This window comes from Pholcus phalangioides, unplaced genomic scaffold (genome assembly GCF_987345545.1).
Source record: "Pholcus phalangioides strain wild (caught in Gottingen) unplaced genomic scaffold, Ppha-v1.0 ptg000008l_1, whole genome shotgun sequence".
NCBI classification, from domain to species: Eukaryota; Metazoa; Arthropoda; class Arachnida; order Araneae; family Pholcidae; genus Pholcus; species Pholcus phalangioides.
Window position 1 is genome coordinate 52,632,168 of NW_028301601.1, and position 16,582 is coordinate 52,648,749.

At 41.2% G+C, this 16,582-nt stretch overlaps 2 protein-coding genes across 2 annotated transcripts; one reads left to right on the top strand and one right to left on the bottom strand.

Moving 5' to 3' along the window:
* The first annotated feature begins 6,329 nt into the window (after positions 1–6,329).
* On the top strand, positions 6,330–7,613 carry LOC149084496 (uncharacterized protein F54H12.2-like). The gene has a single exon (XM_089235323.1). It carries the CDS (start codon positions 6,330–6,332, stop codon positions 7,611–7,613), a length of 1,284 nt encoding a protein of 427 aa, XP_089091449.1.
* A 2,096-nt stretch (positions 7,614–9,709) lies between these two features.
* Positions 9,710–16,258, bottom strand: LOC149084497 (uncharacterized). The gene is made up of 4 exons (XM_089234897.1): positions 16,061–16,258; positions 13,643–13,702; positions 13,478–13,537; positions 9,710–13,372 (listed from the first exon to the last, which is right to left on the bottom strand). Exons 1-4 carry the CDS (start codon positions 16,211–16,213, stop codon positions 9,761–9,763), a joined length of 3,885 nt encoding a protein of 1,294 aa, XP_089091023.1. The 5' UTR covers positions 16,214–16,258; the 3' UTR covers positions 9,710–9,760.
* Between the last annotated feature and the right edge of the window lie 324 nt (positions 16,259–16,582).

A 16,582-nucleotide genomic window follows, 5' to 3' on the forward strand; every position in this document is an offset into this window, starting at 1 on the left:
TAGCCGCGCTGAATTAGCAAGACTACTGCAGGGGTGACCAACCCACAGCACGTAAATGTTTTTCAAAAATTGAAGAAATTCTCCCCAAATTTTAAACAATCTTTTTCACACGAATGATGTATGTTGCCGCTGTGGTGGTCGAGTGGTTATAGTGCCGGACTCGTGATGCGAGGATCCGGGTTCGAACCCCACAGTGGTGGTCGGCTGAAGTTGGTTTTCTGTGGTTCCCAACTTCAAGGCGCAAATGCGAGCCGATCTCCCCGTTAAAAAGTCTCGCCACAGAGAGCAACAGTCCTACAACGGTAAATCATTCAACCATAACACTTCACTCATAGTTAGTAAAACTGGGGGCAGATGACAGCACTACACATAACAAGCATTACACAGAAACAAACTTTACGTCAGGTTGCACTACACGTACACGCACATTCCCGCATGTACCTATTCGTTAGGGGGTTCCGCGGGGGGGGGGGTGCATGTGTGGTGTAGCAGTAGTAGGTAGGGGCTCGGGGATCCATGATGTTCTTAAGTCAGCCACCTCGTTGGGCAATTTGCCTGTTGCGGCGTTGTATTTGTATTTGTATAGTCTCGTAGGCTGCCATTTAGTATGGTAGGCAGCACATAATCATTATTTCAAGACTTCAAGTTCAAGTCTTGAAATAATGATTATGTGATGACTTTTTTTTTTGTTATGCGCTTCTGTTGTTCTGTTCAATAATCTTCGGTCATAGTTAGTTACTGGACGTCTTATGTGTCGCTAATGGGGGGGGGCGCATTCATTGTATAATACAATGACATCGTGTCCATGAATTCTTGGGAGGTGGGGGCTCGGCGAGAGGGTCTTGGGGTTCCCTCAAGAGAGTGCTCGTTTTCACTCTCTCGTGGGCGGGGCTCGAAGAGAGCCGAAGATGGGGGGCTTTGAGTGCAAGGCACCCTCATCCCTCTTTGATGGGCCAAGTCGGTTTATAGTTTACTCACCTCTGGCGACATGGGCCAGCTCTGGCCCATCGAGCGGGATGGGGTGCCCTGCACTCCAAAATACCTCCCCATCTTCGGCTCTCTTCGAGCCCCGCCCACGAGAAGGAGAGAGTGGTCTAGGGTGCCCTCAAGAGAGGACACCCCAAGACCCCCCCTCTCGGCTCGCGTCTGAGCCCTCATAAAACGTTTATTGGGGAAGGGCAAGCACCCAGAGTCCTTAGGTTCCGATGTCTACGCTCAACATGGTGTATGTAGGTAAGTTCAACTTAACGTATATACCCAATTCGCATTGCGATGATCGAATTTATGACCCAAAATTAAAACCAATTTAGGACTCAAAATACTAACAAACTAAGAGCAGCCGAACAATATTCTTCAGGAACGAAGAGAGTGTGTGCGCCCGTGTCCCGTAAAAACATGACGTATGATTTGTGTATTAGAATTCGTAGACCTGGGGGGGGGGGGGAGAAGGTTGGCTACCCCTCGTCTACTGCATATTTGCTCAACCTATGATCCTCTGTGTCATCTGAAGGGGCCACGACCTCGAACCTAATATTGTAAATAAGGATCAGCAAAATACTCTGACCTGTAGCACAGTTCCATACCACTTAAGCAACCCGCGATACATTTCTAGATCACTTAGGCCGGGTTCGCACTAGCGTCGCATCGTGCAACTCGACACGGATTGGTTAAAGAACTTGAAATTCAGAGTTTTAACCAATCCGCAACGAGCTCATGCTGCATCGTGTGCCGTATCGTGTGAACCCCGCCTTACGTGACATAATTATTGATAATGAACGCAGTTGTCGCCCGTGATACATTTCCGGTTGACTAAAGTGGTCCGCAACACATTCCCAAATCACCAAGTGACCCGCGGCAAATTTACAGACCACTTAAGTGACGTGTGGCGCAGCCCCAGAACACTTAAGTGGCCCGCGGTGCACCTCCAGATCATTTAAGTGTCCCCCCCCCCCGCGGCTCGTTTTCAAACCAATGAAGTTTCCCGCGCGATACATACCTAATGGTTGAGCACCCTTGGTTATTATTTTATTATTGTTATTATTTCTTGATATATGTCTGATGAAGTGTATCTCAAAGTGGGTTATGTCCTCCGTCCCCGTATTGTCTTCCACGGTTGTGTCCATTCTGTATGGCTCTTGCAGTCAGATTTTCTTTTACTCAATAAACGGTCTCCGGCGCGTCTCCAACACGTTGGAGGTTCTCACGAATATTAACGTGGAGGCGCGTCTGGTCTTTCAGTAAAAAGGATCTTATGTAGATCTTGGAAAACGGGGGGGGGGGGGGGGAGGAGACACTGTCGTCTTAACGCATGGGCCCACCCGGGCAACTCAAGGGAAAAGGGACCTCACAGAAACTAGAACCGGTTGAAATTTTCGAAAATTTGTTCGAAAAATCACTTGGCCGGGGGAAGGGGGGGCGCCCCATGATGCTCTTAAGACGGCCGTGGGAAGGGGTGGTCCCATAAGAAGAAAATATGGATATTAACGTAAAAATTAAGAAGCACTTGAAGTAGATCATTTTCTCGTTATGACGTTTGACCTTTACGAGATATTCTTCAGTATCGTCTCATGACAACCATGGGGGGAAAAAAGAGCCACTAAAATAGCCCGCGTTTGAACGTAGTTTTTCAGACGTTTAAATACGTTCGTTCCCTGTCCCTTTTATTCCGTGATCACGTGATGCAGAGGAAGGATTAGTCACGCCATCCTCAAATTAAAATAAAAAAATTGTCAACCAGTATTAGGTATTCTCATTGTGCACGTATTTTAATGAATGAATCCATATTCTTTGGTTCTTTTTTTGTATTTACGGGGAACGCGAAATCACCATTCGGTCGAATTACGCTTGACAGGCGAACCGTTTGACATTCGTTACGTGAGAAAGACAGAATCGGATACACGTACTAACACCCCCGGAATAGGGCTTCGTCTAGGGTGCCGTGAAGTGCCACGCCGCCAATCCAAATTGGTATTGTCAGTTTGTCTGAATGGATTTAGGTCATACATGCTCAACATAAGGCCCGTGGTCGAAAATGTGGGCCTCGTCAAATAACCAAACCGCTCAAATGGTCCAAGAAAGATTATCAAATCAGTTAGGTGGCTCGTGGCTTGAGTTGTACGGGGGAGGGAGGGGGGAGTAGAGGTATCGCTCGCCCCCCCCCCCCCACAAGCTGACCAAAAATTATAAAAATTGGTTAATATATTTCTGTTAAAAATTTAAAATATCGAAGGAAACCGGCTTTTTTTATTTAGCATTTTAACCGATTTTTGTCAATTTAAATTATTTTTTGAAGGGTGGTGGCTCCAAATTTCTCGGAAAGAATTTTTGTGCTCCCCCCCCCCCTTTCCAAAAGTTGATCCTGCGTACGCCCCTCCCTGCGGTACATTTCCCCAATTAATTAAGTGGCTAGCGGCACACTTCTAGATCATTTAAGCTGCCTACGCTGCATATCCAGATCACTTGAATGACTCCAAGCACATTTGCAAATCACTTGAGTGACCCCAAGCACATTTGCAAATCACTTAAGCGACCCGCGGCACACCTCCAGTTTACTCAAGTGGCTCGGTTCATGTGCAAATTAATTTATTGGCCCGCGGTACGCTTGCAGATCACTTTAGTGGCTCTTGGCACATTTCCAGATCATTAAATCTCCATGTACATGGCTCCCACATCCTGCAGCAGGGCCTCTCTATAGTGAATTTATATTGTAAAAAACAAAATTTGTCTCGCGTCCCAGGGCTAGAGCTCCGTCAGCACTGACTTCGTGAACGTATGGTCAGCGGCACGTTTTAAGACCACCGAATGGCTCTTGGCACATTCCCAAGTGGCCCGTGACACGTTTCCAATCCAGTGAGGCGCCGACATCAAGAAAGGGTTGTGTTGAGGGGACTCCAGGGATTCTCGGATCCCGACGGGGCCACTTTCCCCTATGATACTTAGACAGTAGTAGTGGGAAAAGGGGGTTACTGGAACAAAGGACTTAGTACAGTCAAGGCTAGGACCGGAAAAAGGCGCAAAAGGCGTTCGATGTACGCATGCGCGTCAGGAGGTCCCGGTTTTATCCCCCCCCCCCCATTATAAAAGAGGAATGAACCCGTGTTCCACTTTCACTCCGATTAAAAAAAAAAAATGGAAGATGTATACCGAAATCCGAAGAGTGAGGGTAGTTATGGTGGTGTCGAACCATTATATCGAGCTCTAAAAGGGGAATTTTCTCGAACAAAAATAAGAAAGTGGTTAGAAGGGGAAAAATCTTACACACTCCATCGTGAAAGAAGAAAAAAGTTCCCCAGGAACCGTATTATAGTTGGTGCAATGAATCAACAATTCCAGGCTGATTTAGTTGACATGAGAAACCTGGTAAAATACAACGACGGTTATCAGTATATCTTAACGTGTATTGATGTGTTGTCTAAATATGCTTGGGCCATCCCGCTCAAAGACAAAACGGGGCGGAGCGTGGTGAAAGCGTTTGATCAAATATTTGTCGAAAGGCAACCACATGTTCTGCAAACGGATAAAGGCACCGAATTCAAGAATAAGGTCTTCCAAAAGTTTCTGAAGGAAAAAGGGGTCAAGTTCTTTACGACAGAGGATGACGTCACAAAGGCTGCGATAGCAGAAAGGTTCAATAAAACGCTGAAATCGAGGATGTGGCGATACTTCACAGAAAATAACACGCATAGATACATAGACGTGTTACAAGATCTGGTTTTTGGGTATAATAATAAGTTTCACAGGAGTATAATGATGAGTCCTACCGAAGTTAATAAAGAAAACGAAAAGAGGGTGTGGGACAACCTCTATGGGAAGAAAAAGGTTAAAAAAGTAAAACAAAAGTTTTTTATCGGCGACCACGTTCGTATTTCTCGTACGAAACACCCTTTTGAAAAGGGATACGAGTCTAATTTTACACATGAAGTTTTCGTGGTGGATGAATACATACCGAGGGAGATACCCGTCTACAGACTAAAAGATTTGATGGGTGAAAAAATTAAAGGGACATTTTACGAACATGAAATGACGAAGACCACACTAGAAGACACCTTTCCTATAGAAAAAATTCTAAGAAAAAGGAAGAGGCAAGGTAAAACAGAGCTACTCGTAAAGTGGATGCATTATCCAGAAAAGTTTATATCATGGATATAAATACAGCGACTCAATCCATCTTTACTCATTTCAACAAGATGGCTTCGTTCTACTTAACGCTCCCAAGCGATTCGAGCATGAATTTCTTTCCTGATAACACCCTTTCCAACTTCGTCACAAAACTCCCCAGCGCGTTAGAGTTTGATTCGGATATGGAAGTAGCTCTATCAGAGCTGATATTTCCCCATTCTTTCCACAACATAACGGAACGGTCTAACAGCTTTGAATTTAATTCTGGAGATGGAGTGATAAAAAAAGGTGTCATCCCTTGTGGTTTCTACGAGAGTACCACAGACCTGATTAAGGTGATGACGAGAAATTTTAGAAAGGAAGATATTGATTTGATTTTCAACAAAACCACGAAAAAAGTGAAGGTGGCTACGAGGAAAGGTGCTAAGTTAATTCTACATACAGGAATAGCAGAGAATCTAGGTTTTGAACCCGGTGAGATAAAAGGAATGATGATAGAGGGGCCTTTCACGGCTGATCCGAAACTAGACTTTCATCTGTTGTACGTTTATTGTGATATAGTCGAACCGCAGATTGTCGGCAACACCTTTGCCCCGTTATTAAGAATCGTAAAAACCGAAGGACACGATGGCGACATCGTCAACGCAGCCTTCGAGAGGGGTCACTACATCCCTCTAGCCCGAAGGAGTTTTGAAACAGTTCACATTCATATAAGGACGCACACAGGTCATCTCGTGTCATTTGAACGTGGGAAGGTGATAGTTAAACTCCACTTCCGACTGAAACATTTATGATGTCTTACCGCCCGTATCGCTGTTGTATAGACAGCGTAACTGATTATTACGTCAACCAAGCGGGTCAAGGTCTTGGATATTATCAGGGTATACCACTGCAACGGGGTTACGGTTTCGGTTCAATATTCAGCTCCCTTTTCCGATCGGCTATGCCTTTGTTCAAAAAAGGAGCGAAGGCTCTTGGCCGTCAGGTTCTCAGGTCAGGTGTAGATTTTGCCAATGACGTCGTACAAGGTAGAGATTTGAAAACAGCTGCGGTGGAAAGAGCAAAAGAGGCTGGTCGCTTGCTGAGTGATAAAGCTTCTACGAAAGTTAAAACAATGCTCGGAGGACATAAAAGGAAACGCTTAGCGAGAAAAAACGTCATTCGTAAGAAAGCTAGGAAGGCAACAGCACCCGATATTTTCGATTGAGAAGATGGCTCTCATCATGACAAACTCACCCGAGTGTCTCAAAAGCGAAGTAGATTTGTTCGCTTTACCCCCTACTCAAACCGCCATAGAAGGTGGAGAATGGATTGAATTTCTCCCACTTTCCAGTATTAAAGACGGTCCGATTGAGTTCAACATTACAGGTAGCACCGAAGATTACATAGACCTATCTTCCACACAACTACACGTCAAGTTGAGGGTCACAAAGAAGGACGGTAAACCACTTCTTGATACCGACCTAGTTTCTCCTGCGAATCTACCGCTACATTCCCTCTTCTCCCAAGTGGACGTCTCTCTCAATGGTAGGAATATCACGAATTCGTCTCACACCTACCCTTACAGAGCCTATATCGAAACTTTGCTGAACTATGGTCGAGATGCGAAGATGGGTCCCCTCACTATGGAAGGTTTCCACAAGGACACTGCAGGTTCCATGGCCGACCACGAAAATAACGAAGGTATGAAAGAGCGGTCAAAACACATTGCAAACAGCAGATCTTACGACCTATTGGGAAGAGTACACTGTTCACTTTTTTTTCAACAAAGACTGTTACTCAACTTGGTAGATGTTAAACTTAGATTAGTGCGTTCGAAACCATCGTTTTTTCTAATATCCTCGACAGCTGATTATAACGTGCACATAGATCATGCCAGCCTCTTTGTAAGGAAGGTGAGAGTTAACCCAGCTGTTGCCATCGGGCATGCTAAAGCATTGGAGAAGACCACTGCGAAATACCCTATCAATAGAGTACTTTGTAAGGTTTACTCTGTGGCACAGGGAAGCATGTCATTCGTCCAAGACAATGTGTATCTGGGTGCAATGCCTCAACGAGTTATCATCGGCCTAGTTGACAATGAATCTTTCAACGGTACATTTAGAAGCAACCCGTTCGATTTCAAGCATTACGATCTCAACTTCGTCTCCGTATATGTTGATGGTCGACCAGTCCCCCACAAACCCCTAGAGCCTAACTTTGAGACCGGAAACACCGTAAGAGCCTACAATAACCTGTTTCGAGTCGAGGAAGATCGTGGCATAGACATAACCAGAGAAGAATTTCATAGTGGTTACACTCTATTTTGTTTCTCCCTACTCCCCGACCAGAGCGACTGCGGACACTTACACTTGGTGAAACATAGTAATCTACGTGTGGAACTAAAGTTTGCGAAAGCACTACCTAAAACCATCTCGGTAATCATATATGGTGAGTTTCAGAACCTTATAGAGATAACAAAATCGAGAAGTGTATTGTGCGATTTCTCTGGCTGATGGATTCCGAACAGATTCGTCGAGCACTCCGCAGAGACCCGAAAACGAAAAAAGTTTTCAGGAACGTTTACGCTAGTGACGCGTTGCCTTCGAGAATACGAAATTATCCTACAGCTCTGATCGTTAACACAGATACCAGTGCAGAGTCTGGAACACATTGGTTGGCTATATATCTTCATGACAATTTGACCGCGGAGTTTTTTGACTCATTCGGAAGACATCCTTCAAACTTTCAGAAAGGTAATATCACGAAATTCCTGAGAAGATATCAACGACTCACCTACAATGACGTGGCGCTGCAGTCAGCTGATACCCAAGTTTGTGGCTATTATGTTATTTATTACGTGTACTGTAAATGTATGGGTGAAAGTATGAATTCTATTGTATCTCGCTTCAATGTGAACAACGATTTACGTGTGTTTAACTTTGTAAGAAAATACTTTTCTTTTTAATAAAATTGATTTGCACAACTCATGTCTCATCATTTTTCACGATGGAACCGTTAACGTTACACCATCCATTCACTGCCGTCTGTGCAGGTGCAAGTGGTAGCGGGAAAACATATTTTTTAAAGGGTCTGCTCGAACATCGTGAAAGGCTTATCAAACCTTTACCGAAACGCGTGATATGGTTTTACGGAGAATCTCAGCCACTGCACGAGGAAATTAGAGATGTTGAATTCCGAGACGATTGTAATTTCGAGGGAGTCTCCAATGCCTTACTGATTTTCGATGATTTTATGTCAGAGTTATCGGGAGAAGAGAAAATGGTTAAGCTATTTACTAAGTATAGCCACCATCGAAATTTATCGGTTATCTTTGTAACTCAGAATTTCTTTCATAAGAAACTGCGGGAAATAACGCTAAACGCGCATTATATTTTCCTGTTTAAAAACCGGAGGGATTTGAACCAAATCACCCATTTGGGGAGACAGTTGTATCCTACGAAATTAAATTTTTTCGAAGAAAGTTACGCAGATGCAACGAAATCTCCGTATTCATATTTATCGATCGATCTTAGGCAAGAAACGGATGAAAAAATGCGTTTACGCACCAACGTGTTACCCACGCAAACGCAGTATGTCTATCAACCGAGACGTTAAAAGACTGGGTACGTCAGCGACACTATTTATTCAACGATATGTCCGCGAGGAAGCAACAAGTGCTGAGATTGTTAAGCGGATGTCCTCAAAGACAACGTAAAGAATTATTGAAGCGGTTACCAAATTCTGACATCAAAACCGTTTGTGAATGTGCATTGAATTTACTGCATGGTAATATCCCAATATCCACCCTCCAAAAAGCTAAACTTCAAAAGTATAAAGGTTTGCTCCGTACGTTAGCAAAGAGGAAAACACCTCTTTATAAAAAGAGAAAGATCCTCATACAAAAAGGTGGTTTCCTTCAAGTTCTTTTACCCGCTGCAATCGGTTTGATTTCAAGTCTGATAGGACATGGAATTCGCTAAAAAAGTTATGGTACTTGTTCCAGAAGATAGAATGAACCGCCATGTTATTAAAGAGCCGCAGCTTACGGAACTAGATACTGAAATGGCGAAGATACTGAACAGTGAATTACCGAACGAGGTTAAAATAAAGTTTTATCAACAGATTTTGAACAAGAGGAATACTGCCTTAGGAAACAATTCGCCACTCGACCGTTTCGATGAAGAAGAAGAAGAACCTAAAATGCGCGATCTCAGTAAACCGCCGTTGAAGAAAAGTGCATCATCTGATATATTGTTAAATTTACCGAAATCTCACCGTGAAATATCGGGAAAAATTATAAGTCACCTTAAAGATTACCCAAATGTTATCAAATGGTCACCGAGCGGTCAGCTTGTGTATAAAGGGGTGGAGATAGATAATACAAATATTTCCGAACTGTTATCCAGTGTCGTGAGCATTCAAAAAAAGAAACCTGTTCCGGGTGAGAAAGAGTTTCTTCAAGGTTTATACGAGATAAGTTTACCGCATTATTACATAAGAAATAAAAAATATATGAAAAGATGGCTTGAGTTGTAAAAAACGTACTGGAAATAAAGATTTTCTTCTCTGAATTGTGTCTCCTGTTGTTAAAAAAAAAACACACACACACACAATCGTTTAGAAACATGTACAATAAGCATTTATTTTTCTGTTGGTTACATCAACTTTCTTCTTCTCCGTGGGGATTAATCGCGTGGTGTCCATAAGCTAATGTTGAGACCCCATCATCTAATATATAGCGTTTGTCATCAAGGGGACAAAGACTTACTTTTCGTACCATGGTTGTGTGGAGTTGGTGCTTAGTGTTCGTGATTTTTACCATCGTATGTCTGTACCGCACTTGATCGAAAAGCGAAGACTTGTACAGCTCATGATGCAGTTGATTGCGGGAAACGGTTTTGCTGACTCCCTTGGCCGTTTTCTTGTTTTCCTTAGCCGTAACAATGCTGTACATTTTTGAACGAAGACCGACAAACGATAGAATGGGGTCACCGGGGCATTCGTCCTTCATCAACCCGAGCACTGCTTTGTTATGAGGGTTGTAAAGGGTGTGATTTGGAGGAAAATTTGAAGTGTCGAATTCGTCCATGTTGGATTTTATCACGCGGTGTAGATTTTGGGTTTCGATTGCATACGTTAGCGAATCTGTGTCGGTGAAGAGAAGTTGCGCTTTTTCTCCGAACTGTGATTTAACCCACCGATAGTGAAAATCATAAATTTTGATTTTACTCACGTCCAGAACTACGAAACCCACATACATAGGACGAACTAATTTCAGTTTTAACCTTTTCATTTTTATGGCAACCAATCCATTGCTAAAAATTCTGAAGGCTTCAAAGGCTGGGGATGCAATTAATTTTTTAGCTTTTTTCTCCTTATGCACAATTTTTACGTTAACATGCTTCCGCTGGTTTTCCATGGTTTTCCCGAATACTGCATTGTTCATCAGTTTGAAGAACGATTTTTCGAAATCGTTCGAAGCTGATTGACGGCGTTCGGTATTAAAGTCAATGTACGGTTTCAGCCACGGTTTTTGATTGAACTCTATAACCCTTTTTATATATTTTATTTTGAGACCGAGGGTGAGGTAGAGTTGGAGGTTGCGATAATGTACTACATAGTTTTCTTTGTCGTATAAATTGGGAACTAGCTTTGTGCATTCGGACGGTTTCCCCTCCGGGTTAATTTTCCCCCACACGCTCTTCATATGGTTTGAAAACAACTTTTCTGTTATCACCATGTTTTCAGGTGCTAGCGGATAATCGTTATGGTCATTGTGAAGTTCTTTGGGGTATTCTAGCCCGACTTCCAAGACATATCCTTTCGGAGAGTCCTCGGGAACGTTTGCGATGTCTATGTTAGATATTTCCTCTGTGCTCAACCATCGGAAACCTGAATATGGTAGGTATTGGGACATAGCGTAACCATAAAGGTTATTTGCATCCCAATACACTATTTCTTTGGTCGGTTGATTGGGTTCAAACTGTTCGCTGTATCGGCTGTTAGCCTCAGCGTAACGATGGGTGATCATAGAAACACCTCCTCTAATACCGGATTCAAAAAACAAATGCATGTCTATGTCTGTGAGAAGTTCCAAATTAATATCGGTCATCCTCAGACATGCCGAAAAAGCCAAACCAGGGCCTGTATACATATGCGCAGGGTCAATTTTGTAATAGCTCATGCTAAGGTTCCTGAAACGTTCGAACACGTCTGCTAGTAAAAGCACGTCTGATTTTACGTAAAGGTCATGATAATCACCGAGATGTTGAATGCCGAATTTTTCCCATACGAGTTGTGCATGAGTGTAATCATCCACACTTATATCGGTTCCAGTTAGACTGCTGAAGAAAGCTTCGCGGGGTGGTAATTCAGTCTCTGAAAATCGAGAGAACGAGTCGATGTACTCGTACGGGTACACCCCTTTCCTCACAAGTAGGTCAGCATCTTCGAAAATGCTGTCAGTCAATCGAAAATCTGAACGGGTAAGATTGCCAACCAACTTATCTAAAGAAGCCGGTAGGAATTGAAATGAGTCTAAGAAACGTAAATCCCCAATCGAGAAAGAAATGTATTTCTCCAAATTATTAGGGATGACTGAGATATCCTGATCTTTGAAGAGCCCTGCCGCCTGCATGACTAGATGACTGTCATACCCTCTCAAATTATGTATTATTACAGGTACATGGTTAGAATATTTCAGCTGTAAATTGCACGCGTTATGCAACGCTGCAACGAACTCACCCGATATGTGGTCATGGTGTCGAACTCTATCACCACCCAACGGTTTCTCACACGTCATACATACAACAGCATCCTGAAATTTTTTCTCGTCTTCTTGGGATATGTTAAGGGGCTTCACGGTGTTAAGAATGTTTTGAATGCTAGCGTTCTCCTTCACCAGCATGTGAAGGAATACCTGCACGCAATCTTCTCCTCTATACACCACTGGGGGTTTATAAAGTGTGGTGTCAGGGCCTACTATAATATAACTGAAACCACTTGGTACATGTTTTTCTGTGTGGGTAGTGGATGAGTGTGTTGGGTTCGGAGTACAGCAAGAAATTTTCTCTAAGATACACTCAAAGTCAGCGTAAATCGTGAAAGGAACACGTAGCTGATACTGGTGCTGAGTGAATCTAAGCCATTTTTCATCTTCATTAGGCATACATATTCGTTGTAGACCGTGAGGTTTGCAATACTCTTTATGTTCGACCAACAAATTTTCTCTAGAAAACCTGTGTAGACAGTAAGGACAATAGAACCGAGCACCTTTATGCTTAGTTAGAGGGGATAACAACCTACTCATGTTTTTTATTAGACTGTAATGACTGGTATTTTCGTTACATATGTATAGCAAGTCAACGTGGTGAAGACGTTGGGTTGCCTCTGTCACCCTCATCGTGAAGATTTCATTATCCGCTAACCCATAGACATTGACAGAAATGTGTGGGTTCTGTTCTTCAAAGCGATTTATTTGGGTTATTTTGACTGGGAGCTCTATCCCACCCATGTTCAACTCATGCTCGAACTGTAGATATTTTGATACTCGTTGCGGATTCTCGTCTTGGGGGTGAAGGGCTGCTAATACACTCCAAATAAAACATTTATTATCCGTGTTTGAGATGTTTATAATCGCTTTTCTGTTCACGATTGATGGAGGTATGGGTAAGTAAGAAGCTGCTGCTAATGGGTTGTAGGCAGCTATATTCAGGTCTAATTTTAAAACCTTATCAAAGACCCACCCGCTGCCCATTCTTGTAAACTCGTCGAGCGAAGACAGAATTTTTTTGATAGCTGAATCTATCTTATCACCGAGTTCATCCTCAGAATGTATGAGTTCCACTCTCGAGCGGAAAAAAGGTTGTATAAATTCAATTTCATTGGATTCTGTTCTTCTTGAGAAGAGAACGTTCAGCACAATATAAAATTTAAGAGCCTTTTTCACACCTACTTCCCGGAGTATGATGTTTTGTATTTCGACTCGAACCTCGTTAAAGAAAAGAATGGGGTCATATGCGTTATCGGAAGTTGGTTCTATCACTATAACTGTGAAAGTGTTCAACGCATCTTCCTGTTGGTTTGGGGGAGCACCCGCCCCATGAAAGCATTGCCGCTCGTGATTTCGTCTGTTATCGCCTCGGGAAAAGCGTCTGCTGCATTTTCTACAAGTAAAAATTTTTTCTTTTGAGTGGATTCTTGTATGTCGACGTAAATCATGTAACCTTTTAAACACCTTACCACAAGTCTTGCAAGAGTTCGGTTGCGCATCCTGAAAGCAGAAATGCAACAACGTCTGAGAAATAATAATAAAATTCTCGAATCCTTTCATGTGTTTAAGTTTTTCCCTCAGTAATCTATAAACTTGATTACTTACCGTCTGTTTCGATGTGCCCGGCAAACAACCATCTTGTTCATGAGAATTCGATTGCGCATCCTGAAAGCAGAAATGCAACAACGTCTGAGAAATAATAATAAAATTCTCGAATCCTTTCATATGTTTATGTTTTTTCCTCAGTAATCTATAAATTTGATTACTTACCGTCTGTTTCGATGTGTCTGGCAAGCAACCATCTTGTTCATGAGAGTTCGATTGCGCATCCTGAAAGTAGAAATGCAACAACGTCTGAGAAATAATAATACAAACAGATAAAATACCTGACGAAGTGGGTACAAAAAATCTATTCATTTTATCTGAAATAATACACTATTCATATAAATAAAAATAGTTGTCTTATGGAAAAACAAAATACGTAAACATCAGGTACCCATAAGATTAAATGGCAACATCAAACACTATAATGAAAGAAACGGTCATGGTTGACGATATGGGAGAAAGACATTAATTTTATCGTTATGTGATTTTTATCTCAATCGATTCTTATGTCAGACATATCATTCACTATCCATACTGAAGTTGCCTTGTGCAGACATGGTTAATTATTATCTGTTTAATATGCATAAAAATGTGGAATTTTGATTTATGGTTTTTAAGTTTTTTCTCTTCTGGGAAAAAAATATTTCTGACCTGTTCTCAATTAATGTAACTCTTAAGTTGTTCACATCTCTCATATAGCATATCGATTTGAGTCACTGAGTATATAAGCGACTTTGAAGTAATATTCACAGGAAAACTCTTAGGGAAACATTGGAGTTCATTCTCCAAGATCAGATCTTGGTTTACCAGAAAATACCGGTCCTTTTTTATAAAACTTTTACTTCGTTTCTTAACCCATTAACGCCGGTTGGTATGGAAATTTGTCATTCGAAATTTTAATTTTTTCCTTTGTCAATAAATGGCTGAAGTGGTATCCTCATTATTTTTGTTATTCTCCGTTAATGGGTAAATACGAATTTTGAAAATATGTCTAATAGATTTGATTAAACGAGTAGAAAAATCTAACGCTAACAAACGTCAATCCGGAAAAGTTTTGCGCTTCATAAAATACTAGCTATAATACCCGACGTTGCCCGGGTTTTCTTCAATGAAGCTTTTTGGATCACTTGATATCTCCCTCTTTCTTTGAGGGACATGCAAACCGTGTCTAAGTTAACCAATATGATGACTCAGAAACGTAGAAATGTATATATATATTTTTTTTCCTTTCTTAAAGAGAGCTAGGTATTTCGACCCTTCTTTTTGAACTTCAAGTTATCCATCTGCCTATTTCAGCTTCCGCAAATGCTTGGTTAAAGCTGTGGAATTTCTTCGATGCACTTTATGGGTCCATAATTAATTTTAAAAACAACTTAAACTATATGAATTTATGCAGTTGAATATTAACGGAGACATTAATTTTCATGCTTGAGAAGATATAAATGAAAAGTTGAAAGCAATGTTATTGCATGAATATCCAACTCGAAAATAGTCCCGACTAATTACTTCGTATTTAATTTTTTTGGGCTTCGTATCTCTAAACGGACTCAATATTTCAAAACTTGAGAATTCAATACAATTTTTTAAATGATTTATGTGGTGAAAAACCCCACTAAATTTCTGCATTTCTATAGTAAAATCAGCAATTTTAACACTGATTTCAATGAGGATCACCATTTTCCAGGTCCTCAAAGCGATGATGATTATAACGTCTATTCGAAAAGCCTCATTACTGGGAGTATTGAAAATGTAGCAAACCATTATAAAGGCATAAACTATTATACATACACTGACAGAAGTGACAAACCATTAATAAAGGCATATCTGAAACGTATTGTTAGGGAACCACGGTAACCAAAGTAAACGTTCTGAAAGTAATTGTTGAGACCCAAAACCCATTTGTTGCCAGACAGTTTTTAACCCATTTACCCAGGTCTGACAAAAGTAGCCTATTGTTTAAGTCGGGTCCCATTTGGTACATATGCAAAATTTGACGACGATCGATCTAAAATTGTAGATTTCCATAGAGAATATATACACACACAAAATCAATTTATATATAATGATATCCCCCCAAATACTTCAGATCTCATGTGACCAAAGTATGATTATTTTGAATCAAACTAGCCCCCTCCCCATTATAAAACCCTTTTTTCGGTGTTGATAAATATTTATTGTTCAATAAAATATAAGAGAATTTATACTCAGTTGGATACATAATATAGTAACCGTCAATGCTTTGCAATGTTCTAGAAACTTGGGAATTCATTGTCTATTAAAATATTTTGATTCAAATGCACAATGACAGAATTTCATAAATTCTACGAAAATTTTTTTTTCTTCCTATTATTTGAACTCTGATTTGTGAAAGTTAAAATGTTACTGGGTTGGATCTAATGTTTAGAGTTCAACCAGTCTTCCATATGGGTAACGTGTAATCCAGTATTAGAGAAAAATCCCTGTATTTGAACCGGAAAATTTAAACATTTCAAAATCAAGTCTTTCTTCAAACCCAAACATAATATATACTAATTAGAATTAATTGTAAAATAAATTTGAAGTAATAATATCAAAAGTACTTACAGTAACTTTCTGCTTTTTCGGAGAAGACGGTGTATCGAAGAAGTCTGGTTGCACTTCGCTAAAATGTTCTTCGATTTCGTAGAAGTCGCACAACGCGTTCAGTTCGTCAAGAGGTATGCCAAAGTCCAGAAAATCTTCGTTAAGATCCGACATCTTTCAAGTGAGGAGAGTTCATCAAGCGGATGGGGTTTTTATTCACCTAAGGGGGGGGGGGAAGAAAGTTGATGGGGCTATTTCCCTCATAGCATCCAACAGGGTAGGGGATCTTTACGTGAATAGAGGTCCTTCACGCGTAAAATAAAGTTTTCAAAATCTAACTTGTTTAAAAAGTTCGGATGAACATTCAAATCCCTAGCAATACTCTTCATGTTAATTTTAGCGAACGCCCGGTTGAAATATCGCACGAGTCGTATGTCAAAAGATTGGCTTAAACAATCATGAGAACTCTGACCCGGGGCATCAAGATCACATCCATCACATTGGAAGATGTCGTTGATACATTCCTCGAGCATGTCACTGAGT

Coding starts and splice junctions, on each gene's coding strand:
- LOC149084497 (XM_089234897.1), bottom strand. CDS start 16,213: ATGTCGGATCTTAACGAAGATTTTCTGGACTTTGGCATACCTCTTGAC. Junction 13,703..16,060: donor CGAAAAAGCAGAAAGTTACT/GTAAGTACTTTT, acceptor TTCTACTTTCAG/GATGCGCAATCGAACTCTCA. Junction 13,373..13,477: donor CGGGCACATCGAAACAGACG/GTAAGTAATCAA, acceptor TTCTGCTTTCAG/GATGCGCAACCGAACTCTTG.
- LOC149084496 (XM_089235323.1), top strand. CDS start 6,330: ATGGCTCTCATCATGACAAACTCACCCGAGTGTCTCAAAAGCGAAGTA.